The sequence below is a fragment of the Protomyctophum parallelum genome (assembly GCF_964188405.1).
Source record: "Protomyctophum parallelum genome assembly, chromosome: 21".
Lineage (NCBI taxonomy): Eukaryota > Metazoa > Chordata > Actinopteri > Myctophiformes > Myctophidae > Protomyctophum > Protomyctophum parallelum.
This window is the reverse complement of record NC_139713.1, coordinates 26,416,146-26,443,941: the sequence shown is the minus strand read 5'-3', so window position 1 is coordinate 26,443,941 and position 27,796 is coordinate 26,416,146. Positions and strand designations below refer to the sequence as shown.

Sequence of the window (27,796 nt, the reverse complement as noted above, 5' to 3'; positions counted from 1 at the left end):
AGTGACCCTTGCTTGCGGAAATGTTCTTTATCCCATTTGCTGTAAAGCCACTGAACAGAAAAGAAAACCCACAGAACACAACAGAGAAAGCTAAATTTCCCTAGATGGATCTGTCTGGTATTTCATATTCCATCCTAGGCTAACATTGGCTTACAAGGTTTGCAGGGTTGGCCCATTTTGAACAAAATGGGAACAGGAAATTTGGCATGCACATTCCTACTAGGCAGAGGAATAAATCCCTCCCTTTTCACATTGGCCTGTTATAGCACCACCAGCAGGTGGACTTTTGCAAAACCTTTGCAGAACAAAATGTCTCAAAACATGACTTAATGTTGAATTGCCATCAAAAGTGTATGAAGAAATGGCACCCTTTTCACATTGGCCTATTATAGCGCCACCAGGAGCTCACGATAACCTACCTGGCTTGGCTTAAACATTTTAGGCATGTTTCTCCTCGACTTTCTTTATGAACAGAGAAGCTATTTCTCATATGGACTGCAGAGTTACCCCACTGAAAACAAAATTAATATGAGATCAGAAGCCTGTGTTTACATCCAGAGTGTACCACGGACATGTGTAATAATTTCAAGGCTTAAACACAAACCCAAAAAACACTTAAATAAAAGAGGAACACAGTTTTTTGGATTACCACTTGGTAGCAGAGACCACGTCCAAAGCGGAGGTCGTGTCCGAAGCGGAAGCTCTGGGAGGTAGTCTGGTAGATCTGTGGTGTTCTGAACCTCCACTCCAGTGGAGTTCAGGGGGACAAGAACATCTTCTCCTGCCTCATTCTCTACCACCTGCTGTGCTGACATCACCTTGGTGGCAGCAATGACTGATGCCAGGCTCTCAGTGGGTAGGTCTGGGCGAATGCAGACCGTGCATCTCTTAGAGGCCATCTGGAACGTGAGGCTGATCACTCCTTTGACTCTCAGAAGAGCTTGCTCACATAAGGCTCGCTGGTCAGTGCTATCCAGCCCCTGGATGTGTAAAGTGACAGACTTGGCATTCTCGTTGGTGGAGTTGAAGTACTGTGGCTTCTTCCTCCTCTGCATATCTGGTGTGTGCGCTACAGGGTTGTCAGGTGCATTCAGGATACTGTACACCTCTTTGGCCAGGGTCACAATGCCAACAGACATACTAGTGCTCTCCATCAAGTTCTCCAGGCTCACCATCATACCCAACTCATTCTTCATGTTGGCAATGTTATGGGTCCATTCGGCCAAGTATCGTAGGGTCTGCAGGGTGGCAAACAATACTTCGGGGTCCTTCTTGTCCAAGAACAAAACCAGACCGGGCAGACAGCCCTCTTCCTGGACTATCACCTGTCTGTTTCGTGGGTCAGAAACCAGGTCCCGCACTCGAGAGATCACATTCAGAGTAGTATTCACCATCTTTAACTCACATTGGAACCAATTCTGAAACACATGCCTTTGTGCTAATCACTTCTCATTATAAGTCAAGAGACAAAGTAGGCTACCATGGATGAAATGATTAATGTAAAAACAAAGGGTTTACAGGAACTGGCCTGCAGCAGAGGTGTTTATTTCTGCGGTCTCGCTTACCTGAAGAATATTGTTTATGGGCCTGACGTAATCGTGTCGAAAAGTTATTTCTTGAAGACCTGTGGACGTTGGAAATACTTGGTTGGGGTTAGATGTTCTGTAAGATGTTGGAGGAATGTAAAATGTGATTCTCAAAGGTCAGCAACTCATGCAAAGTGTAGACTGCAGTCGGTTATAAGCCGGTTATGATGCTCTCAACATGATGAGGACACAATTAATCCCAAATATAGCATTTTGGCTCAGTCTTGGCGATATATGTAGTTCCATAGTGTCAGACATGGCCTCTGGGTCTGACACACACAGCCAGGAGGGGAGCATAGGTCTGTGCAGAGCCATTGGGTCTGAGGGAAGAATTGCATCACCATGGACAAGCCCTGTCAGCTGCCTGTCAGGCACACTGCCTGTTCACATTCTCATTCATCAAGTGATGACGTCTATGGTCTGATTAGGGAAGTGCTGCCTTAGGCTATAAAAGCTGAAAGTCTCTCTTCAGAATGTGCTCACTCTCCTTGGTGGAAGACGCACTGCTGGGTCAGGTTATGTAAAACAGCTGAACAATCACCCCTCGAATACCAGACACTATTATGGGGATCATCTCATAAAATACAGCAACTCCTCCCCAGCCTACTGACCCAAATATAACCCTGTTTCCTCATAAAATACAGAAACCCTTCTGCAGCATACTGAACCAAACTCAGCTCACCCACCTAACCGACCTATACTATACTATATCAGCCAGTTACCAGACCTGGTAGTTAAAAGTTAATGTTAGATGTTGTGATGTCATTGTGGACATCATCAATAACATCCATATAGGGTCAACCACTCCACCATAACCATATACTGTATATAATGTCCACTCCTTCCTGATCACTGATTTTCTGCACAATGGTAGCAGAAATGCTCCAGGTGAAATGGAGCTCCTCTTTCCTGAAGCCGTTGAAGGATTTCTTGGTGCCTTATTTCATGCCGAAGTCGTGCTACAGCAAGTTCTTCCTCGACTTCAACTTTCTCAACATACCATGCTTGAAGATTGTGTTAAGCAAAGGCCTGGGGATTGGCATCATCCTAGGCTCTGTGCTCGTGAAACTACCTCAGATCTTGAAACTGATAAGGGCTAAGAGTGCCGAGGGACTGAGCTTTAACTCTGTGCTTCTGGAGCTGTATGCGACCACAGGGACCATGGCCTACAGCATGGCTAACAACTTCCCTTTCAGTGCATGGGGCGAGGCGCTCTTCCTCATGCTGCAGACAGCGACCATTGGGTTCCTCATCCAGCACTATGCAGGGAAATCCGCCCGGGGTCTTCTGTTCCTGGTTGTGTATTTTGGGCTGCTTGTCATGCTCTTGTCCCCCGTCACGCCCGTGTCAGTGATCACCAGCATGCAGGCCTCTAACATGCCAGCAATAATCATCGGCAGGCTGATCCAGGTAGCCGCTAATTTCCGAAATTGCCACACAGGCCAGCTGTCGGCCATTTCCGTGTTCCTGCTTTTTGCAGGATCCCTCGCTCGCATCTTCACCTCAGTGCAGGAAACGGGAGACTTGTTGATGGCCCTTTCCTACGTCATATCCTCTGCCTGTAACGGCATCATCGCCCTCCAAGTACTCTACTACTCGAACAGCATTCCAGAACAGAAGAAGAACAGGTAGATGGATACAGACAGGATGATAATGAAGATACTGTCAGGCACATCTTACATTCCAGTCTAATGCTAGTAACAAAGCATCAGTGATTGGCAGTCACAGTTGGTTTCAACTGTTAATCCATCATCCTACCCTCCAGCTGGGTCAAATGTGATTAGGAGGACCGAGGCCTTTCACATTTTGAATTCACAAGAGATTTCTTGTCTTAGACTAGAGGGTGACATCAGATTATAAAGACATTTTTCATTAAACATTCTTCAAAAGAATTTCATAAATTAAAAACGAAATCCATAAAATAACATAATACTTGAAAATAGCAGATTCACAATCTTGTAGATCTGCTATTTAAATTTTTAAATAGGGCTTAATTCATACTGCATTCGTGCTCAAGACTAAAAATCTAAGTAAAGAAATGCAAGTGTCCGTGGGATGAGTAACTTTTTTGGGTGAACTATCCCTTTAAGATGGAACTAGAACATTAAAGTATAATACTGTAAGAATGTTGCTGTGTCAATACTGTTGGGTCGTGTTTCATTTCCACCATTGCCTCTGTCATTGTACACAACTGTGCTAAAGGGAAGTGGACCAAAGCAGGGGTCATTTGGAAAGAAACACAGCCAGCCTGGGCTGACTTTATTTGTGAAGTCAGCCAGTGTTCTAGCAGAGCAACGCCACAGCATCACCGCGTGTTTCCTCCATTTCTCCTTCAAATAAAACAAATTACTACTACCATGACCTCTAATTCCAATCTGTCCAACATGCGGAGACTTGTAGAACAACTGAAGCTTGAGGCCAGTGTGGACAGAATCAAGGTAAAAGAAACCAAACTGAAAACGTTATCTACTTATCTTTACTGAAAGGCTTGATGTTCTTATAGCGTTTACTTGTGTGAGGGTATGCTATATTTTATCTTTAATATTATAGCTGTGCTGAATGTTTGCAGTATATACAGTATTGTCTAATGTACTGTATATTGGTTAGGCTCTACTGCACAGTAATAATGACAATTAAGTGATACTGTATACCTACATTCATGATATTCTGGAAATAAATATATTGTTCAGCTATATACAGGTGGATTTGTGACACAGCAAAATACACAGCAAAATATGATTTGTTTCAGATCCAAAACCTTTTTATAGCATATCCCTGCAAAGACAATAATGGGGCGTTTCAGTTACAACTTAAGCCCCATATGTCGCATTGTGAAAATAGACGATCTTTGTGAGGTACAGTATAGCCTATTTAAAATAAATCTCACATTGTCACCTATAATGACATGCCCAAAATAGAAATGCCATGTTGAAAGTGGTTAATTGGTTACATTATGCTGCAACTGATACAGTGTGTATCTAATTTGTTAGTGGCCCCCCAAATTAATATGAATTTTGGCCGCAGACACCCATATGAAAATAATTTACCAGGGACTCCTATACAACAATTTGGAGAAGTTGTTATAATCAGTTCCATTTTCTAAAAGCCGATGTTCTGTATTCATATTTAGGATTAAAGTGGTTAAAACTGGGACCCCCTGGAACCCATCAAGGTCCCCTGGGAGTCCCATGAATCCGAATTTAACAACCACTGCAATACTGTATGTAGTATTAGCCACTTAAACCCCAGCATTTTCCTGAGGAAAATACCAGATTGTCAAGCTCATAACGTGACACGACTTGTTGCGTTGCGTTGTGAGCTTGTCATTCTGCTATTTTCAGCGAAAGCTTTCCCCACAATAACATAGAAAACTGAAAATACATTAGTATTGAGCCCTGAGGGACTCTAGTTACCCATTTAAGTGGTTAGTAGCTTTTCCAGTGTCTCTCCCTCCCCTCCCCACCAGGTATCCCAGGCTGCTGCAGAGCTGCAACAGTACTGTCTGCAGAATGCAGGCAAGGATGCGCTGCTGGTTGGCATGCCCACAGGGCTGGGCAGCAACCCTTTCAGAGAACCTCGATCCTGCCATGTTCTGTAGAGCTCACGTCAGCCAAGGTTCACAACAAGGCTTAATAACGACCTTTATGCATAATGAATAGAACCTGTTGTTTAGCTTTTCTTTAAGCCTTGAATACTGAAATGACAAAATAATGCATTTGTTTGCAGGAGAATTTGAGTTTGATCAGCAGAAGCAACTTACTGAAGATGAAGAGTTTTTCGCCCATGTCAAGGGATTTTCATTTTTGTGGACTGGATGGATTTTTTTTAATAACATGACTAATTTTGTACTAAAAATGTGTTATTGATGATGATGTTGATGATAATAATATTAATATATTGTATGGTTAACTGGTGCCAAGTATTTGTTTCCAACTTAACTTTTATTTTTACACTTTATCACTACAATAAGTGGACTTGTGATTTCTATTTCAGCTTTTTATAATCCACAATAAATATCTTGTAACCTCTTCACTTGATCAAAAATGCATATATTATCATTATTCATATATCACTTTGATGACACAATTTCATAGAGTGGATATCTATGGATCAGACAGAGGATGTTTATAGGCTAGCACTGCTCTAAATTGCCACATTTGAGTTTCCTGATGTTGAGACTAAAGTTAGGAGCACAGCCAACAAGAGGAAGCTGCGTCTTCCTGTTGGAAACTGCAGCACAAACTCACATGTTGAAATTACACTCAAGCCATGTTCATTTATTCACAAGGAACAGTTAGTTCACAATGTAAAAAAAACAGAGAAAGGAATAAGTACAAATTACTGACAGCTAGCCTATATTAACAATGACTATAGTATAGTGTCTGTTTGCTTTTTATTTCTTTATCTCTGCATTGACATTGTCGTTTTAGAAAGTTTATGAATTAACACATGAACCTATAGCATCCCTATTTTGGGAAGAACATTGGGCCAAAATAGCAGATCTGTTTGAACATTTGAAAGTTTGAACATTGCCAAAAATATGGATGCCGTGTTGAATGTGGTTAAGATTAAAGAACTTCAACAGAAACAAATAAGCCCAAACTGGGTTTGAGTTGTTAAGCCCCCAGTCCCCTCTGGTCATGAGATGGTTGTCTATGTGTGGTCACTTCCCTTTCCTCTGGCCACTGTGGCTGTGGGCTGCGTCTCAATCCAGCTGGTCACATCCTTTCCAAACCTCCTGTTATTAATATTTTCAAAGGATTTATATATTTTATACATTTGAAAACTTGTGAAATGGGAGTATGGGACCCTATTTCTACAATAAGGTATTAATATTTTTACTTCCAATACCCTTTTACTTAATACTAAAACAAATCTAGTACTTATTCTAAGGCCAGTCCACACCACACCAATGCAACTCCTTGCAACATGCAACTACTTGCAACCATTATGGCACAAAAAAAGTTGTTAGATTAGATTTATTACAACATTCTACTGTCTAATGTATGTCAGCTGTTCCCAGTGGTGGATAAAGTACTTGCATGTTTTACTTAGTATTTTATCAATACTGCAATGTAGAAATACATTGCATAGGCGTATTCAAAATGTAAAAGTACCAAAGTATTGGTATCAAAATGTACTCAAAGTACCAAAAGTAGAATATAGCCTACTCATGCCAAATGTCCCATTTGACAACTTTTCAAATGTATAACCATCTTTAATTTAAAATGTATTTGAACTGTCTGGTTGTGTAAAACATAATGTAATCTGGTAGATGACCCATGGCCATGGATAGCTGCAGGTGAGTTAATTGATTCCTAATTACTCGTTATGTCTTGACTGCATCTTGTATGAATGGGAGGTTGAATGAGCTGTGGTTTAGTTTGTATTGGCAGGGCTAACAGCCAGGGATGAAAGCTGCAGGGCCTTCAGAGAAGGTGTAGACTGTAGCCTGACTACAGCCTTATCCAATTGTATGGGACTGTCAATGTCAAATGGATAATGCTCCCCCAGTGCCCCCACTTAAAGCAGTGGGGGGTCCCCAGCTAAATTATTGATACGGTAGTTACTAGTTAGTTAGCATTAGCAACAACACATGCCCGCCCCTCAATGTCTGTAACTCGGAGTGTACACATGATGATGTAACCAAATTGACTGACCTAAAGAATTATGCTTTTGTCCATGCTCAGAGTGAATGACAGTGAATCAGGCAGCAGGGGGCAGTGTCGCACAGTACGGCTTAGTGCAATCGATAGGATGTGGATTGTGGATTTCTATTGATGAAACCATAGGGAACCCAGGCTACCAGGTAGGACAGTTCTTCTAGCTTTTCCCATTCTTCTTATTTGGATGTTCTGTTTTCGCTGTCAAGTTTCCTATTTAGACTTGTGGATAGCCTACAAACCTTGAAAACAAACAAACTAATCTATTAGGCTATGCCTTAAAATGTGGCTTAACACGAAGACCTTGGCTTGCCTTGAACAATGAAAGTTGTTGTTCTGAGTTGAGCTCGTTTATCTCAATCTCTGTTCGACGGAGTGTGACTGCCTGTGTCCAGATAAAACATAATTTTCCACTTTAATGAACTAAATGACCTCAAGCATTATCTGCACCTGTAAGCAGCTTGTGTATCAGTGGGACTGCTGGATAGCAAATGTTTGGAGAGTAGGAGGAGGATGTAGCAACATGGAAGAATTTGGGGAGGTTAAAGATGGTGTTGTGTCTTGAAACAAGGCTTTTGATTCAATTTGGAACACTTAGGCCCACACCAGTTTAGGTGATAGTAGCATTCTGTGGCGGTGTAGCACCACAAAAAGTATTTTATAATATTGGAATACATAGCCTACATGGATATTTCCTAGGTGCTGCTAAATAGGCTATGTAGTCAACAATTAACACACATGTCTGGTATTGTTGTTTTGTTTTGTTTTGATGCATGGATCAGATGTGAGAGAAGTACATTTTAATGTGAGAAAATGATAAAATCCGCACAGACGGATCGAAGTACATTTTTAAGCGCCTCAGTTGAACTTGAAGTTTCTGCAGGTAAGCCTCAGTTGAACTTGAAGTTTCTGCAGGTAACTTCTAAACAGCTAACTGCTATGGATTATTTTTTTTACCACTTTAACTCTATTGGGCATGTGATTATTCAATTTAAATTTTCCAAAAACTCTGCAGATATTCTCTGAGTTTGTAGATCAGCTATTTTCGAAGAAAGTACATTTTCCTCCATTACATCTAGTTTACTTTAAGCATATCCTTTTCTAACAATGAATCCAAATCTTTGGTAATACAAGCCCTTTAACATTTTCTTTTAATATCCTGGTCCATTTCAGTGTCAATTTGTCAGCACTTCCTAGAAATGCTGAGCTTTTCATTGACTGTCTCTGTCTGAACCTTTTGTCCTCTAGACTAGAGAATGGCTGGTGCTTTTCAGTGCTGTGTGGGGACACAGTGAGCCCAGGGCATTATTCATCTGACTTACATTATGTTTCAAGAAGTTCCAAAGGCCCAAGAGAACCAAGTGTATTACAAGCCGGCATGCAGTCTAAATCACTGATTCGCAGAGTGGTGTCTGGGGTTCCCCCAGGGGTCCTTGGGGGAGTTCTAAGGGGTCCCCAGCTAATTGATAGTTAGGATTAGGAACCAAATGTATTGTTACAGGTCTGTAACAAAGGCACCAAACGGACCCTTAACTAGATTATACAGTGTAGATTGAGGCCCCAGAGATTATACATCAAATGGGGCCTGCCTAATGCATATCAAACTGGGGGGTCCTTGAAATGAAAAAGGTTGTGAAACACTGGTCTAATTAATCATTAATTGTGATAGAGTATGTTTTGCACTCCGTCCGTCCGTGTGACTGTGTGTGTGTCCGTTCGTCCGTCTGTGTACAGCTAATCTCCAGCACCGTAACCCGGTCGATGCCAAACTTTGCACACACACTCCCTAGATGCCAACGATAAACCTCTGCCCCAAATCTTCCATAATGGCCTGTTATAGCACCACCAGGAGGCTGACTTGTAAAAACACATTACTCCTCCATATGTTGTCCAAGAATCCTGCAAATCGTTACACATTATCTCTAGTCATGTGCTCAACACAGATCTGTCAGATATTTCATATTCCATCCTGATTGGTTAACATTGGCTTTACTTTCAAAGTTTACAGGATTGGCCCGTTTTGAACAAAAAGCCTCGAATCATGAACGCAGCGTGCCGTGCAATTTATGTGGAATCTTTCACAGACGTTCCTACTAGGCTGAGGAATATATCCCACCCTTTTCACATTGGCCTGTTATAGTGCCACCGACAGGTGGATTTATTATAGCGCCACCTGGATGCCACAACCTGACCTGCCCTGATGGAGACCTGTGCTAAAATGTCACACACCTGGACCATTCATATGCTGTCTGGGTCATTCCTGTGTTAATTAGCGCTGTGCCGCTCCCCTGATACTCTATTTTCCTTCATTGATAGTATCATTCCCCGCCCCTGTCTGGCTGTCTCTCACCTCATGTCAATGCCATTGTCTCTTTCACCTTTATCCTTATGTCTGCCCTTATTCTACCTACACTGCAGGCTCATCTCTCTCATGAACATCTTGGCCCCAGTCTTTCAGTCATTTCAGAGACTCAAAAGACCTGATCACAAGGTAAGACACACAGGTTATGTCTAAATTGTATATGGCGTGTGAACATCCTTCACACGCACAATCTCTTCACAAGCAACGAAACGTGTCTGGTCATGATTTCATACATCAGACGGTTTTGTGAGTCTCACTTTCTCATGATGCAGCTGCAGTTTATGGTGCATTTCAGTATGTTTACTCAGTGTAGGGATGAAATTGAATATTTTAAACCACTTCTCTAACCAACACATTCTATTTTTTTGACAGAGGCTGACATTATCAATACGGCATCTGGCCTTTAGTCTTTTGTGTTTGCACTGTGTTCATCTAACAATTACGATAATAACGTATCTATGCCACCGGCTTATAACATGCTTAAATTAAGTGGTATTCTCCTTTAAACTTGTGGGCGGGGAAGTGGTAGCAGGGTTTATGGGTGATCAGCTTTAGGTTTCAGTCCCACCCCTTTTATTTTTCACTCTCTCCACTGCAGTGCACAGTCCAGGCAGGGCAGGCAGGCACCTTGGGCTTCATGTCTGCTTTGGAGGACATCAAACTTGGCCGGCTGACTATGAGCTCAAATGCTGTCCATGACAGAACACAGCCTATCATTGGACAACTCCTACAACACAGACACATGGATTTGGATCTTGACATTTGAGAAAATAAGGTCCGGATCAGGTTGACCTATATTAGTTTCAGACTCTATCTTGTATGTCTTGGACAAGTGGTTGTATTTAGTGTGGAGATGGCAAAGGCATCCAGGCTGTATTTGGGCATACTATCAGGTAAGCTAAACGGTTCTACCTAGCGTTTGGGAAATGTATTCCAAGTTCATCTTGTCTATCCCATTGAGTGTTAACAGAATACCTGTTTGTAACGATTATAGAAGCTTTAATGTCCAACACATATTCTTTACATCAGGTTTACAGGAGGAATGCTGTTCTATTAAGTGATGAAGTACATTCTCTTCAGCAGAGATCACTTACAAAAGTTACAAGTTTCATGTAACAATGTCACTCTATCCATTAAGTTTAACATTGTTTAGTTTGAGTCTTGACCTACTTTCTACTAAATAAATGCTTTCAAAGATGATAGTGGGCTTAACCATTTTGATGTAATGCTATATCTAGCGTGATGTTGATAGATTTCTGGACTAAAATGCTATAGTTAACAATTGACTAAATACTGCAGCATGACAGGAATACTGTAGCCTGGAATTGGTAATAAATAATGGCAGAATCTGTAGCGTTTAGTTGTGAAAGTTCTATCTACTAACTAGCTTAAGCGTACACACACTGCAACCCACTCCTGCCCAATCAAACCTATGAGTGACCACAGCAATTGATGGGCGTGGTGGGTACTCTCTCTCTCTCTCTGTGTGTGTGTGTGTGTGTGTGTGTGTGTGTGTGTGCCCGCCCGAGCAAGACAGAATGGGATGTATTATTTTTGTGCAAGAGAGCATATAGGTTATCGTGTCTTGCACAGGTATTTTCCGTTTGTGTGTGTGTTTGTTTATTGTGTGTGTGTGTGACCAGAGCTTTGTGTGTTGTTTCTGGCTACAGCTTTGGCCCTATGCAAATACTCTCTGGAAGAATGGAATGCCACTGAGGAGCCTGCCAATCGAACTGTGTCTCCCTGTCATCACCATAGCAACAGAAACAATTGCACAGGTAGATATGTGTGCCGGAGGAGGGGCGAGTTAACTTTTGCCGCGTCATAAAAGTTTGCTTTAAAGTTGGAATCTAGAATACCACTTGAACGCCAGTGTCTGGGGCAAACATTCAGTGAAAATATAGCCGATATGCAAGCTCACAACGTGTTGCAACGCGGCGCACTGTGCGCTTGTAGATCGGCTATTTTAGGCAAAGAGATTTTGGTGTAGAGTGAAAAGTATAGAGCTGACCTCAGTCAACTAAGTAGTCGTTTGCTAAGTATAGAGGGTTTTAAGTGGCTAATGAAAGAGTGATAATACACACACACACACACAGACAGGAAAAAAGCGAATAATAGAAAAGTGGTTAATGAAGTTGCATAGGTGTCGTATTCCACTACGTTCAGAGAGCCCAGTGCTAATTAAAGTGGCCTTGCCAACGAGGGGCCTGGCCTAGCTGGTCACCCCTGCTCTGTGTGTGCAATGGAGAAATACAACACCGACTCTTTATGAAGACAGCCTGGGACAAATTACTTTGTTGTTTCATACCGAGGGCTGTTTCCATCATTGGCTCGGCATTTTAATTCCCTTTTGTTGTTTGTTCTTTCTTTACTGATCTGCTGCAGTGGACGAGAAAGGCCGGGTTGTTACTTTGTCTTTTAACTGTTTAACACATGCGCCAATGATTCTGTCGACTGCCATTCCACGGACATTCTTTTTGTAATGAGATACTTTCTTTTCAGGACCAAAGGTCATTATAAAGGCCCTGTTCTCATTGTGCTCATGTTTCAGCGTACAATAGAGTCCGTCGCTTTGATGCGAGTTAAAGAGCACATTCTTTTACAGGCTCATATACAAATATAAAACTCCTGGGAAAAGGTAGTAAAGCATCGCGGTAGCCTTGAGTGAAACAGGGAGGGGAAATGGTAGGGATAAACGTAAGGCCCCTGGATGTGTCTGTAATCCAGTGGGATGGAGATATGGTTCATTCTCTTTTTGTGTGAAAGAGAACAAAAGTAGCCTCGGAAACCCAGACATTTTTATTTCCAGGGAGACAACAAAAGTGCCTGACAGAAGCCAGAGGAGGGAAAAAAATCACATCTGAAACTGTAATATATAACGTGTGCGTGTGTGTGTGTGGGTTAAGCTTAGAGTTAGGCCTAATTTACTACTTATTATCGTTATCGGCAAATAAAACTGACATAAACCGATGGCAGTTGTTGATAAGCAGACATTTTGCATTTGCTATGTTGGTGTGTTGGTTATCTGCAGCCATACCAAGCTGTAGATTCCTGAAGACTTCTTGTATTGAAGATGTATTTGTTTCCCTGGCACAAAAGGGGGAAATAAAAACAACACAAACTAAATATCGATATCAGTATCGGCTAAGAATGTCCATATCTGTGCATCACTGATGCTGACAGTAGCTGCGACGCGGTGTGAGCTTGTATTTTGTCTATGTGACACAACTAAGTATAACTACTAAGTAAAAAATGGCAAAATAAATAGTAAACGTGTTATTTATAAAAAGTTTTATGTCCTTACAATCACTGTAATACATTACAAATGCGTGTGTTTCTAGAGAAGTATGCTGCGTTAATTGATACACATGTTTTACACCCTCGCAGCATGATGATGCCACCAGGCCTTTTCCAGGCGCTGTGTAATTCCTCCAGATCTATTTATATATCGGGCTATTCCAGTGTATGAGGTCAGGGCAACAGAGAGAGAAGCATGAGAAGTATCGGGGCGTCCGGGGGGCACGGGGGTAAAGTTCCTGCCGACCACTGGGCATGGAGACCATGGATTCAAAATCCTTCACGGTGCATCAGGGGTTGGAGAACCGGGCAGGGAGGGCGATGTCTGTCACTGCATTGTCTCCTACAGCAGTGCTTCTCTCAACCTTTTCAGGCCATGACCCGCCAAAATAATCACGTTGAATCTCACCCAATAAGCACTTGGAATTATAGGAGGTGATGCATAACATTTAGTTAAACTCGGTTCCACGGTACGTAAATATTGTGAAAACTGAAAATAGTTGTGAGCTTGTAGATCGGCTATTTTCACAATGTTTGCCTCCTTATATTATTAACAATTTGGCCAATGTTGGATCAGTTTTGAGTTTGATGATTACCCTTCCTTCCTTCCTCTTTTTCTTGTTTTTGAGGTATTAAAAAGGTCTTAAAGGTCATTAAATTGTCACTTCACTGTCACTCGGATACCCCCATAAATCATGAGAGAGACAGTGTGAGTTCCTCCGGATGTGTAACTCCCTCCAGGTGAAACTCTACACTGTCAAGTGAAAAGAAGCCACTGGTGGCGTTGCGTGTATTGGAGGAGACACGTTGTCTCTACACCAGTGGTTCTCTTCTCAACCTGTGGTCTGGGACCCCAGGCTGTCTACTGTACCCGTCCCCAAGACCAACCAGCAGTGACAGACTACACAGGGGGACGACATGGGGAATAGAGACCCCTTATCAGACCATGTCACACTGACAGCCCATGCAGCCAGGTTGCAAAAGAACCCAAACACTCATAAGACGCAATGGAAAAGAAGAATGCAAAAATGCATTCCATGGTTTCCATCAAACCATTGGCAGCAGTTTGCTGCCGATTAGAAGGCTTACTGTGTGAATCCTTCTTCATACTCCTTGCTTTCTTTTGTGTGTAAGCGATTCCAAAACCAGTTGTTCTCAAACCCCCACCACCCCCCCAATGGGCCCAGTCGCAGTGGTTGGCTGACGCACAGAGGGAGCGCGAGAGTCTGGCTGCTCTGCTCCCCTGAAAGATGGGTCTGGCATGGCTCAAGTTTCTCAAATGTAAGACGTGTCAATGTTATATAAATTGATATTTTGGCATAACAACTAAATTGGGTGAAAAGGCAAAAAGATCAATAAAAACAGAATAATTAGTAAGTATGAGTAGAATATGACAGTGAATAGGCTACATCTTATGAAAAAGAAAGCTCTCACTTTTTCTCTTACTAAAACACCTTTATCCATAGATTTTCAATGGACTTTAACCACTTATAACCCCTATATGGTATATGTTATTGACCCTAGAGGTCAATACTTGGCCCCCTCCTGTCTTCCCTCTTAAAGACACCATTCAAAATAGTAACAGATTAGAACAGGGCAGCTGCATCCATTGATTTCAATGGAGAAGTGGTGCCATGTTATATTCGTTTTGAGATTGTAGATCTGCTATTTTCACTGAATGTTCGCCCCCAGAATAGGGACCCTGAGGTTCATGTGGTTAAAAAAATGCCTATGAATTGCTGTTATAGAATATTTGCCTTGAGTGTTACTATACTCCTGAAATAAATTAAATGCAGTTTTGTTTCCACAGCAGACTCTAATAAAGATTCAGGCCAGTGGAGTGGCCATTTCACCAAGTGTCCCAAAGCACTGAAGCACTACTGCATCAACGGGGACTGTCGTTACATTGAAGAACAGAAGGTTCCCTCATGCAGGTACCACTCACTACGTACTGCCATGTTGTAGTAGGACAATGGTTCTCAAAACACTTCATGTCAAGGAGTCGGACACCCAAATTAATGTATGACAACCACTGATGTTTTTACAAACTAGAAAAAGTGCTCCTTGGAGCACAAGTCTCCGTCAGGTCAGGTAGGCCAGCAATGTTCGGCCTCCTGGTGGCACTATATTAGGCCAATGTGAAAAGGCTGGTATTTCGTCCTCGGCGCCTTTCAAACCAATCAGACCAAATCCAGGATCTAACCAATGCGATGTGCTAAATAATATTTAAAAATAAAACAATCATTCTACATAGCTCTATCTATATGACTGACTTAGAGCTGTTGATTATCGCTACAGTATTTTTAAATAGTGCTTAAGTTGTTAAAGTTGTATTGCTGAGCAAGACACTCAACTGCTCTCCCCCCCCCCCCCCCCCCAATGGAAATTGCAGATCATGACTATCGGTGCAGCTGCGTGGAACTGAAACTTAATTTCCCACACAAGACAAATAAAGGCCTAACTTTAAAAATGAGTAAGAGTTGAATCATGGAATGACAGTCAAGAAGGAAGGAGTGGTAGAATTTTCTCTGGAATCATCTTTACTTTGTACTATGTATCAGCATACCATTACAACATACTGTCTGTTTTCCAACAAAATATTGTCTCTCACTGTAATCATGTTCAGTACAGGAGATACTACAAAGCTCCATGATGATTCGCTGAACTGAAGCATTTCTTTGTCTATTATTATTATTATTATTATTATTATTATTATTATATTCTAAATATATTGTAATGTTACAGTATGTTCAAAAGTGTGTAAATCTGTTTCTTGTATTTGGTGTTGCATGTGGTGCTGAGGATGATATGCGAGGCAAATTTCGGACCGGTGCACACAATCTCCTCTGATACTGTATATGGCCATCTTTGCCTGTCGGCACACAAGCAGACTGACTGACTGACTGACTGACTGACTGAAGAACTAATCTATCCACTGCTTTGCAGATTTTTGGTGTTTCTAGTTTGGAATCAGATTGGTTTTTATCAAGTCTGTGCAGCAACAAAACACGTGCGATGTGTTGTGAGCAAGCATACATTAGCTATTTTCACTATGTTTTAAATCTGGCATCATCATGTAAGTGGTTAGTTAATTCATGATGTATTCTTGTACGTTTGGGTCCCAGGAAGACACCAAATTTATCTTTTGCGTCTCAAACAAAAAATGTTTGGGGCCTCATTCTGTGGAAACTACAAAAATAAAAGTAAAAAAAAAGAAAAATAATTGTATACATTTTTATTTAACAAAACAAACAAACCTTGGGTCGCGGGCAAACTAATCTCTCTTTTGGGACCTGAAAAGTTTGGGAACCACTGCTGTAGACCGTCTGGGATCCGACCGTCTGGGATCCACCATTCTTCATTAGTGTACTCTACTGATAGTCATAGTGGTCCATTGTGGAAGTGATGTTTTCTGGAGTGAGTCTTTTTGTTTGTGATTCTTCGTCCTAGGTGTGAACATGGTTTCATAGGTTCCAGGTGTGAGTATTATGACCTGGAATTGCAGATTGGAGAACAGCGTCAGATCATCATTGCTTGCGTCATCACAGGACTCGTCTTCCTCATTCTCCTCATCGTTTTCATCTGCATGTGTTCACAGTGAGTGGAAAGAAACCATCATACAATCAATGCCTTGTTTTATTGCATGACTGTCGCCGACTCCCCATATTGAGTAGCTCGGTCTATTATGTTTGATACTATCACAATTATCACAATCACAACAAATAAAATTACATTAACCCTGTGTCCATATTTTGGGCATATTTTGTCTTGTTTTCCCCAAAGAGTAAAAATTGCAGCTCTACGAGATCACAACACGTCATCACAACATGACGTGTTGTGAGCTTGTAGATCAGCTACCTTTGCTATTTGTCACACAAAGAAGTATAGGGATTAATGTGGTATTTCACCTTCAGGGGGTCACATCACATATATCTGTCTTTTGTGTGCACCCCAAGTTGCTTGATTAAACATTTAGATATTTAATATTCATTTTTATCAGATACGCCCTTCCTATATAAACCCACTGGACTTCAAACTCCACATGTGTGAATTCAGCATCCCTGCTTCTGGTGACTGATATTGTCCTTCCATATACATATATACTGTATCCCAAAGAAAAACAATCGTAATCAAAACATGCTGTGTAGACTGTGAACCCGAATTTATTTGTACAATGATGTTGCTTGCACAATGTTGTGCAATGAATGGAGTACAGGTTTAACGAATGCAGCATGGTTTCCTGTGGTCTGTACTCAGGGACATGGATAGAATGTATCTGCATTTTATTGAATGTCTTGTGAGACTGTAAAGGCTTATAACACACTTCACACAAATTCCTGTTTCTACAGCACTGTTATACAGTGTCGGGACTCTGGACCCATTTGTGGATTGCAGACCAATTTTTGTGGGTCACGAATCTCGTTATCATCATCAATCATTGTTATTTTTTGGGGGGCTTTTTCTACCTTTATTGATAGGATGAAAGTAGTCTGACATGAAATGGGGAGAGAGATGGGGAAGACACGCGGCAAAGGCCGTCGGGATCGGGAGTTGAACCCGAGGCACGCCGCCAGGCTGGCTCAGCAGCCTAGGTGCCCAGATGGTTGAGCTAACCGTCAGGCTGGCTCAGCAGCCTAGGTGCCCAGATGGTTGAGCTAACCGCCAGGCTGGCTCAGCAGCCTAGGTGCCCAGACGGTTGAGCTAACCGTCAGGCTGGCTCAGCAGCCTAGGTGCCCAGATGGTTGAGCTAACCGTCAGGCTGGCTCAGCAGCCTAGGTGCCCAGATGGTTGAGCTAACCGTCAGGCTGGCTCAGCAGCCTAGGTGCCCAGACGGTTGAGCTAACCGTCCGGGCGGTTAGCTCAAGAAGAATCCGTTTTTCATACATAAAAAAATGCTAACATTTTTCAAAAGAATTTCATGAAATAAAACAAAACTGATTAAAATAAATTCCACAAATGTAACTTTTAAGCTGTGAAAATAACCAATCTATTTTCACTAGTTTTTCACTAGTTTGGGGAGACATCAAATTCCTATATTGGGTCTCCAACTAAAACGTTTGGGAACCCACTGCTCTACTACTGTACTGTAGAGTCTACAGTCTATTCAGGTTTTGTGGACTTGAATTGTTGAAGGTTTATTGAGAAGATACTACTGTTTCCTTATGGCATAGCACGACACATTAATGCCACAGTGGACAAATACAAAGAATGTTCTGTTGTAACAAGATAACAAGATATTATCTCATATTAGCACGTTTATTTTAGTGCAGTGCAGTTTCATGACTGGGCTAGCTGCTCAGTTTCCATATGGTGTCAATCATGTGACTGTCCCTTGGCCCTGATTGTTACTAGTACAACGTTGGTGCAAACTTTGCACTTGGATACTGTGGAGCAAAAGTGATTTGCAGATTAATGCAATCCACACAGCATCTCTAGCACATAGTGAGAGACCACAAAAAACCTACAAAAATGCAGATTATATAGAAAATGTTCTGGAAGTTTTCAAAGATGTTTGGAAGTTTTAGATAGCCTATTTGTCATTTCTAATGTTTTGAATGCTGTATATTTGGCTCAGGAATCAGCCAAAAGTGAAGTAAGAAGAAGCCAGGCATGGATAGTCATATTTATAATATATGATTCACTTTTGTAACTACACATATGGACCAATTTTTGGATTGCTCCAAAATGTGTCCCGAACAAAACTTCTCTAAACTTTGCTGAAAATTGTCAAGTATATATTTTATTTATTCTACTCTAATAAGTTCTGAACTTTTTCTCGACTTCTACAGATCTGAATGCATGTGATCATGTCTGACTGATGTATTGATTGACATATAACTGTCTAAATGTATTCCAGTCGAAGGTACACACTGTGTAAGCGGAGACGGAGGAGCACAGAGGAAGAACCCCGGAACGGAACAGAAAAGTTGAACATGATAGACACTGGTGGAGCACACGGAACACTGATGCCAGATTCAACAGAACACACCAATGATTTATGAGGTGACCGCATGTTTGGGTGTGGGTGACTGTGTGGGTGTGTACATGTATCACTAATACTTGTGAGGGCCAAGTCTCCCCACAAACAGGGGCGAATCTACGGGTGGCCTGGGTGAGCCCAGGGCGGCTGCTCAGCCGGATTGAATAGCCGGGCCCGCCCAGAATGACCAGCTTTCCCCACCGTGGAAGATCCATGAAAAACGACAGATTCCACTGGGCACGGTCACGGTCACAATGTTTCAATGCATCAGATACGTTTCAGACGTGAAAGAAAGAAGGAAACTTCTAACATCAGAAGCACATTATCCTTGTACAGCGATGAACACATGCTGTCCATTCTGGAATGTTAAATATTTTGACTGATGATCTGAAAATAAGCAGTTAATTACAGTGACCTATGGGCATAGAGTCAGGAATGGAAAATGTAAAAGTAGACTGAAATGTGGAAGCACCTTGCAGTCACCAAAAGCAACAGTAATCACAAATTACGTCTTGTAAGTGGCAAGCGTGCAAAACATACTGTATGTGCCTGGTCACTTTTTTGTGTGAGTGTGTCGCTCGCAGAATGCAGCCAAATAGACAGTGAGAAAAATTGCCATATTGACATCATCCGCTATTCATTATATAATATTGAAGCTTACAAACTCAGGACCACCCAGATTCTTCCGGGCCGAGTCATTATAAACGTTCTGTATCCACCTTGTGCACAAGTATAGTGGAATTTAAGAAATGGACTTTGTGAGGACAAATGTCCAAGTTTCTTTAGTTACAAAAGCTTTTTGAGTTGAGGGCCGTTCATGGTAAGCACTGTAACTATAACTAAAAACTATTATACTTAGTTATAGTACTTGCTGTGGACGGCTCTTTAGGCTTGCAATAAGGAAAAGATTTGGGTAGTTGTTAGGATTAGGCATTGCTTGATAGTCTCATTTATACCTAGTTGATAGGCTATTTTCAGTGCCACATTGGCAGTAAAGTGTTGATGCCCTTACAAGTATAGTAATATAAACGTGTGTGTGTGTGTGTTTAATATTAAGTTCTGTTCACAAACATTGGGTGGCATCCAATGTAAGAGTTGGGTAAAGCTCTGAGATTGTCTCATAACTCAACTCACATGAATCCAGATCAGACGGAGACATTCCAAACCGTTTCCACACCCTATATAGAGTTCTTTGGGCGTGTGTGTGTGTGTGTGTGTGTGAGATCTCTCGCTGACGGGAATTGTTTGGGTATGAGAGATAACTATTCTTCTTCATGGCAGCTGTTGCTCTTTGTCTTACAGCGATGCTGAGATGTGATACAGAACACAGGGCAGCGTTCTGCTGGACAGAACCGAGGCCTGCTGCAGCAGAGAGCAATTAAAGCCTCTCTGGGAAGGACATCGGTATTGGACTCTGGTTGGATGTATGATGTATCCAAAGTGGTTTGAAACCAAAATGAAAGCAGTTCTTTTAGGTGTATTGAATGAAAAAATAACAACTACTAATGTGATGAGTGGGAGTTTAATCTTCCACCTCGTTACTTGCTGGAGAAAGAGCATTATCTTCACTAATAGAGGAATAACATACCCTTCATTCACTCACCCAAAGAGTGACTGCTCAGAACCAAATAATGATGGTGGGGAAAAAAGTAATTTCGTACTACCAGTGGACTGATTCCCAATACAACCAGATAGCCCACTGTCATGGCTGATTATCAATCTCCCCATTCAATTACTAGGTTAACCACTTAAGCTTTATTTATTTATTATTATTATTATATTATTTGGAAAATAACCAGTCTACCAAGCTCAAATTATTTCAGAAAACAATATACGTTGTACAAGCTCCCAATGCGTCGCATTGTGGCACATTGTGAGCCTGTAGAGCGTCTGTTTTAGTAATACTTTTGACATGAACAAAATAGGGAGCCCAGAGTTAGGGATATTTCACTTTAAAAACAATATCTAAATACTGAATCAAGCAAATTAAAAACTGTCTGGGGTGTTCACATCAGCCTGAGTAGACGATGGAATGACCAATTTATTTACATTTTTATGTAATATCCCTTTACAGTGGTTAAATACCGTGTAGGTTTGAATCTCAACATCCTCAATGATGAGAGGAGAGAAGAGATTCAGTTATATGCTGGTTTTATGATTCACATAATCACATTTCATATGTATTGAACGTCCTGCTAAACATACATGTAAAAAAAAATAGAAGCTTATGATATTTCAATATATCCTTCCTATTTATACTTGTGTTCTGTTGTTATAACTAATATATGCCACAGTTTGCAAGAAGTTTCCCATTCCTCACATTTGTTTTGATCCTTATACAAGCAGTGGTTCTCAAAGTGGGGTCCAGGGGCGACTCCCAGCCCCCCAGGGGTCCTTTACGGAGTTCCAGGGGATCCCTGGAAATTATTGGTATAGTTTTGGTAGAACCAAATGGACTGTAACTCTGAGAGGTAACACTGCATTAACCCTGCATCCGTGCCATTTTAGATTTTAAAAATTGCAGATGTACAAGCTCACAGTGCATCACTTCGTGCCGCGCTGTGAGCTTGTACATCTGTTATTTTGAACATTTTAGAAAAATCAATTAATCAACGCGAAACATTTCTAATTGACAATAATCAGGACTTAAAGGACCACTTCACCACTTTTCAACCTATCTTCATATAATAGGTCCTCACTAATAATCATGAAAAAACGGCGCAATTTTTTTCTATTCAGTCTGTGTCTCATAGGAGGGCTGTGGGCAGTTCAGAAACCGTCTTCCAGTGACATCATCGATGGGGAATACAAGCTAATAAAAACTGCAGGCTTTCTATTCCTGAGAAGTTGCAATGAGAAAATGGAAGCCATCGTTCTCACAATAATGAAAATCTAAACATTTGTGTAAAAAAATCTTGTTTAAAAAATAATCTGCCTAATGATGATGTCACTGGAAGACGGTTTTTAAACTGCCCACAGCCCTCCTATGAGACACAGACTGTGTAGAAAAAAATCATGCCATTTTATCATGATTAGTGAGGACCTATTATATGAAGATAGGTTGAAAAGTGGTGAAGTGGTCCTTTAACGGTTTGTGAACGAATGCAGTGGTTCTTAAAGTGAATTTCAGGGAGTCTGTCTGTTGTTGAGATCATTTAGGGGGGCCTAAATTGACCCATACAAGTCTGTAACTGTATTCTGTCAGAGTTAAGGGGAGTCCTTGAAGTAAAAGCAGGTTTGAGAACCACTGCCTTAATAGAATATTGTTACTCATCAATGTCAGCAATGCAAGCAAACCTTTCCACTACTGTGTGCTGCTGCTGCTGCTGCTCTGCAGGACGACGGCGGCTGGAAGAGGCACAAGGTGAACTTTATACTAAAAGAGACTTTTTGATCTGTATATTTGGAGCCACGCTGACTCTGGGCTCCGGAGGGCCGAACAGCCCTGCCTGTGTGTGCAGGGCAGAACTGAGGTGAAAGTGCTCCACTGTCCCAGACACTCTCCAGACTACCAGCCTTTTACAAGGTGTAATGTGTATCTATATATTAACTCTCCACTCTAAATGGGGAGAGTGAGTAGCACGAGGGGGGGAAAAAAAGTCTGTAAAGTCGGTGGTTTTTCAGTTTGAGCTATTTTAAATGTCACCAATTTTTTTCAATAAAAGATTCTGTGTATTCTGTCTGCAATCCTGAAATTGCGTAATGAAACCTATTGAAATGTTAACTGAAATGCTCATTTTATTGTCAAGTCCACAAGGTTACCATTGATAAAGCTGCAAACGTTACATATTTCAGTGAATAAAACATTATTTTTGACCTAATATAATCCACACAACTGCAGTTTTTGGAGGAGGCCCTATCTTCTATTACAGTATATACTGTTTGAAAAGATGGAAATAACTCCTTCCAAAACATGCTCTCTAGTAAAAATGTTGGTGCTTGGGTGCGGGACCCAGCTTCACATCCCAGGTAGGACATGACACTTACAGATTGCAGCTTTAATTCATCGGAAATGTCCAGATTGTCCCTTAGAAGATCGGTTGTTGTGGTTGCTTAAATATGTTTCTCTGTTAAAGATGCAATCAGTATTTTACCCACGATTGGAACCCAGGTTGCATGATGAGATTCAGTGGTGAAAGAGATAGATTTGTTAAGTAAAAGTATATCAATTCTGCAATGTAGAGATATTATGTTACAAGTAAAATTCTCCTATTAAAAATAAAAAATTTGAGTAAAGTATAAAAGTATTGGCATAAAAATATACTTATGGGGTGCCCGCTGGCCTCGTGGTCCAGGCCCATGCCACATATAGGCTCTGTCCTGACAGCGTGTCGCGTGTTTGAGTCCCTCCCGTTCATGACGACCTTTGCTTTGCTGAATGTCTCCACTCAATCTCCACTTGAAACTATCAATAAAGGCAGAAAAGCCAAAAACAAATCTTAAAAAATAAAGTAAGTAAAAATACTCATTATGCAGAATGTCCCATGTCACAAGTTTTGAAATGTATAGAAATCATTTTAAAATTCCAGATCTGCAAGCTCACAATGCGTTGCATCGTGACGCATTTTGAGCTTGTAGATCTAGGATATTTTCAAATAGCCAGAGCTGAAGTATCTTTTGTAATATTAATCAAATTCTACCATATACTGTTCAAGCAACTAAGGGTTTCAAATAATTGTTGTAGTGGAGGTGTAGTGGAGTAGAAGTAAAAGTATTGAAAATAAAAATACTTCAGTAAAGTACTTGGTTACTTTACACCACTGAGTGGGAGCATAATGTGCTTATGAGTTTCAGGCAGTATATTACTTGTCAAACTTGTGACGGCCAGAGTCACAATTCACCACTTAACGAGAATACGAGACCGCTCGCCCCTTTTCCAACTCGCCCCAAGCGGCGAAGATCGGTCGCCCCAACGGGAAGATCGGTCGCCCCAAAGCCCGGCGAAGTCGCCCCCAAAAGTCTGGACAAGTCGCCCCGTAAAACCGTTGTATTTTCGAGGTAACAGCAGAGAGAGAGAGATTTTTACCTGTGCTTTTAAACAGAGAGAGAGAGATTTTTACATGTAGCTGTTATGTCTCACTGACAGCTGTTTGATTGTGTTGCGCTCGTTGCATATTCCTGTGTTGCTTGATACCTGGCAATCTCCCTGCTCAGGACTAAAGTTGCCACAGGTGTGTCACTCGGTGTGGGAGAAACAGTTTGCATGCTGGAAGCAGCTCTCAAAGACAGTGTCCAGCACTCTCTCAGCATTTCTTCTCTACCTGTTTTTTTGTTTTGATCATTTAAGTGGCTCGAGTTGGAGCATGTTTTAAAAACAAATTCACTCACTGCATAAGTAGGCCTGCCGAGATTCTTCCAACTCCACTGTGCTGAAATCCAGGGGAGAAGTAAACTGAGGAGGTGATTTGTTTGCAGGAGGATTGTTTCCCTATTTTGGAGTTGACCTAGTGGGACCCTAAACGACTCACAGGTAATCCAGACACTGTCACTGACAACAGGAGAAATACAAACACTTTACATTTGGATTTCAACCACTTAATTAACAGCAAGAGGATCTTTCTTAACCACTCTCTACAGCAGGACTGCAGGAGGATCTGTGTACCTTTGTTTTGTTTGAACTGAATTCTGAAAGACCAATTTAGCTTTATTTCAAAAGGAGTGGTGAATTTAATTAATAACCCCATTTGTGCCCAAGGTTTTGAGTTGAACATTTATTGAATATATTTAGTTGGGGTTTCGTTATTGGTTGATTTTCGTTTGGAATATTGAATGCCATTTGATGCTTTTGTTGTAACCTAACCCACCCCTGGTTTCAATCAATACAAAGACTGTTCCAAGTATAGACCGATTCACAGAGGGGTGCCCTGGGCGCGGCCATTACTGAGGGGTAATCCATGGAGCAGGTGCTCTGTAGGCCAGGTGTAGCTAATCAGTGCTGCAGTACTCAATGGTACACCCTCAGTAATGGCCGCACCCAGGAAACCCTCTGTGAATCGGTCTATATCTTTTCTACGTCTGAGCATAGACATGGGCCATGGCAACGCCCTACCTGCCTCTGATTGGCCTACCGACACTGCCGGCCTTTCCCATAGAGTATAATGAAGGAGGGGGGGGGGGGCTTACCAGAGTTTCCTCCGAGGTGGAAGATACAGTACATGCTGGATGGTCTGCCGCGAGGTTACTCTGTGGTGGGAAATAAATAAATAATACAAGTACGATATAATATAAGAGAATGACAGCAATTGGCACACGCGGCAGTACATTTTATTTTTGTAGAAGAGGCAAACTAATACTGTTTATACCGTTGGCCTGTTTATTGGTATACATGTGTAAACTTGAAACATTATTGTAGGCCTACTGTAAAAAGGTCTCTTTTCCCTTGATCTTTATCTTTTTTTTGTATAATAGTATTATTTTAATTAGATTAATACACGATAATCAACACTTAACACTTTAGAACACAGCCAAATCAAATCATAGTACATACGTACGTGTTCAATCAATTATTCGATCAAAGCAAACGGCACAAACGATAGTTTGCCTCTTCTACAAAGATTTAAGTTACAAGTTACTGTCGTGCCAAGCTGTCATTCTCTTGTACTTGTATTATTTCCCACCATGGAGTAACCTTGTGTCACGGAGGACAGCGGGCAGTGTCGGTAGGCCAATCAGAGGCAGGCGGGGCGTTACCATGTCTATGCTCGGACGTAGAATAGATATACGCGTTCCAACACATTTAAGGGTTCTTTATCTTTTATTGTTTTCCTTGACACCACCTGGCTACACAAAAAAAGGAGAGGCTAAGTTCCTCTCTGGTAGGTACATGCCAACCTGGCACCCCACATATATTACAAACTATGTCCTATATGATAGTTGATTGATCATCTAAAATATTATATTCCATCATAAAAGAATAGTCAAAATGTATATAAATCTACATTTGTGTCATAACTATCCAGTGGATACTGCTAACATCAATATTCTGTCTTTAACTAATAGCACACAGAAAATTGCATTTGATTGGTGTTTGTGTGGTGAAAATAGCAGATCTACAACCTCACAACACATACCAATGGGATCAAGTCAGGTAGCAGATCTACAAGCTCACAACACATACCAATGGGATCAAGTCAGGTATCGTTTTTTTATTTTTATGAATATCGTGTGATCTTTGACCTCATTCCAGGTGGCCTGTGTGTCCAGCGGTCTTCAAAAGAGCCACCGTGTGTGACATCACTCTGTGGAATGCAGTTTCTATATGAGGGGCGTGTCTGGAGCTAGAAATGGAACAGATAAGGACAGATACCAGCATAACTGTTACACTTGGTTGAGTTCAAGTGTGAGACAAAGGCCTAAATCCCTAGCTGTTCTCACATATGATGCTGTGAGTTAAGGATAGTTCCAGAACTACTTCTTACCGCAGAGTATAAGTATTGGCTTGGTTGATGAGGATGTACGTAAAGATGCGGCACTGCTTGGTGTATACAGTATCTTGTACTCAAAGTCAAACAAAATCTGTTTATCTAAAATGAGCTCAGGAATGTATTTGAGTATTATTAGATTGATAGATAGACCTTTCTTTACGCAGTGGGGGAAATTTAGTTGTCAAAGACTCATATTGTAACTGCAAAGTGCATAAATACTGGCACTATACCAAGTGGGGCCTGGGGACCCCCAGGGGTCCTTGAGGGGGTGCCAGGGGGTCCCCAGCGAAATGTGTTAATGGAGCATCACAATCGTTTAAACCACTTCATCCACTCATGCGTTGGCTATTCAAAAGTAACAGATGTATAAGCTTGCAGTGCGGCACGAAGTGAGAACTTTCAGTGCTAATTTCAGTGCTTCAAAATCCAGTGCTACTAAAAAATCACAACCGTGTGAACTGAGTGGTGCAACTCTCCTCTCTCTCTCCCCCCTCCTCTCTCTCTCTCTCTCTCTCTCATTAGCAGGCAACAGTGCAGCACTATCTCTCTCTGTTTCTGGCACAACAGCTCCCCTACTGGTACTCATAGTCACATAGATAGGTTAACGTCACATAGGTGAACACGGACATTGCTGTTCCTTGGAAAAACAATTGTTAGTAGGCCTATGTATGATCCTTTCTAATACTGTCTGTAACCACCCTTACATCCTCCATCTCTCAACAGAGACGTGTGATGTTCATGTTGCATACTTCCCCCATCTACGAAGCAGACCCCATGGAATGGAAAGTTGAGTTTTTCTTCCTTTGATTCCTACAGAAACAATAGTTTGTTTGTGATTTCAAATTCCAGTAAGCTCTTGTTGACCAACCGCAGGTGTGTGTAGCGGTAAGTGTACAAAGTTGTAGCCTTTGCTGAGTTTTCTCGCAAGCATGATTTAAAAGCTGGCATCACAGAAGAACACAATGTAGCATAGGCTACTAATATAAACTGTTGTGTTGTAGTGCTCTGCCCCTGAATAAAGAGGTTCTGTGTTTGATTCCCATGAATTCCATATGCTGTGTTATGCTGTACAAGCTGCCTCACGAGAGTCACGCTATAGAAACGGGAGATATAGGCTCCTGAGTCCCTATGGGCCTCATTGCTCTGCAAGGCTACCTTACTTACTGGCCCCTATACCTGTTTCAATTAAGTTCCACTTTCAGTTTTCAACTGCATGAAGTTTGCCAAAATATCAAAGGGAACACAATGTTAACAGGCTGTGCATGGCAGTGTTTTCAAAGTTCCTTGGAGCTATAAAACAGTGCAGATGTTTTGATTCTCGCCTTGTGCACACAATCTTCTCTGTGAGAGTGCTTTGAAAGCTGGACTGGGATAACTCACACAGTGAAGCTGTGTGGTGTGAAGGATCCTGTGTTCATACCCATGCTGAAAACCACACAGCCAAATGTTTGGTCTTAAATACAATGTGGTATAGCCTACTGTAA

At 41.5% G+C, this 27,796-nt stretch overlaps 4 protein-coding genes across 7 annotated transcripts; 3 read left to right on the top strand and 1 right to left on the bottom strand.

Annotated features, from left to right (window-relative positions):
• Positions 1 to 27: 27 nt before the first annotated feature.
• LOC310878912 (armadillo repeat-containing protein 1-like) lies at positions 28 to 1,394 on the bottom strand (the record flags this gene model as incomplete). The annotated part of the gene is made up of 2 exons (XM_083793329.1): positions 28 to 50; positions 650 to 1,394. The coding sequence occupies 2 exons, from the start codon at positions 1,392 to 1,394 to the stop codon at positions 28 to 30; spliced, it is 768 nt and encodes a 255-aa protein (XP_083649455.1).
• A 1,059-nt stretch (positions 1,395 to 2,453) lies between these two features.
• Positions 2,454 to 3,218, top strand: LOC310878911 (mannose-P-dolichol utilization defect 1 protein-like; the record flags this gene model as incomplete). The annotated part of the gene is made up of 1 exon (XM_083793328.1): positions 2,454 to 3,218. The coding sequence occupies one exon, from the start codon at positions 2,454 to 2,456 to the stop codon at positions 3,216 to 3,218; it is 765 nt and encodes a 254-aa protein (XP_083649454.1).
• A 608-nt stretch (positions 3,219 to 3,826) lies between these two features.
• gng10 (guanine nucleotide binding protein (G protein), gamma 10) lies at positions 3,827 to 5,878 on the top strand. The gene is made up of 3 exons (XM_083793599.1): positions 3,827 to 4,024; positions 5,053 to 5,201; positions 5,313 to 5,878. The coding sequence occupies exons 1-2, from the start codon at positions 3,944 to 3,946 to the stop codon at positions 5,182 to 5,184; spliced, it is 213 nt and encodes a 70-aa protein (XP_083649725.1). The 5' UTR covers positions 3,827 to 3,943; the 3' UTR covers positions 5,185 to 5,201; positions 5,313 to 5,878.
• Positions 5,879 to 7,333: 1,455 nt separating this feature from the next.
• btc (betacellulin, epidermal growth factor family member) lies at positions 7,334 to 21,094 on the top strand. 4 transcript variants are annotated; one of them, XM_083794234.1, is made up of 8 exons: positions 7,334 to 7,395; positions 9,668 to 9,740; positions 10,210 to 10,504; positions 11,282 to 11,389; positions 14,722 to 14,842; positions 16,359 to 16,505; positions 18,766 to 18,911; positions 20,191 to 21,094. In XM_083794234.1, exons 3-7 carry the CDS (start codon positions 10,465 to 10,467, stop codon positions 18,908 to 18,910), a joined length of 561 nt encoding a protein of 186 aa, XP_083650360.1. In that variant the 5' UTR covers positions 7,334 to 7,395; positions 9,668 to 9,740; positions 10,210 to 10,464; the 3' UTR covers position 18,911; positions 20,191 to 21,094. The 4 variants fall into 4 exon arrangements, with proteins under 4 accessions (XP_083650360.1, XP_083650359.1, XP_083650362.1 ...); XM_083794233.1 differs by having other exon boundaries at positions 14,719 to 14,842; XM_083794236.1 differs by lacking the exons at positions 7,334 to 7,395; positions 9,668 to 9,740; positions 10,210 to 10,504 and adding an exon at positions 14,058 to 14,189 and having other exon boundaries at positions 11,287 to 11,389.
• The last annotated feature ends 6,702 nt before the right edge of the window (positions 21,095 to 27,796 follow it).

Coding starts and splice junctions, on each gene's coding strand:
- gng10 (XM_083793599.1), top strand. CDS start 3,944: ATGACCTCTAATTCCAATCTGTCCAACATGCGGAGACTTGTAGAACAA. Junction 4,025..5,052: donor CCAGTGTGGACAGAATCAAG/GTAAAAGAAACC, acceptor CCTCCCCACCAG/GTATCCCAGGCTGCTGCAGA.
- btc (XM_083794233.1), top strand. CDS start 10,465: ATGGCAAAGGCATCCAGGCTGTATTTGGGCATACTATCAG. Junction 10,505..11,281: donor GTATTTGGGCATACTATCAG/GTAAGCTAAACG, acceptor TTCTGGCTACAG/CTTTGGCCCTATGCAAATAC. Junction 11,390..14,718: donor CAACAGAAACAATTGCACAG/GTAGATATGTGT, acceptor TTGTTTCCACAG/CAGACTCTAATAAAGATTCA.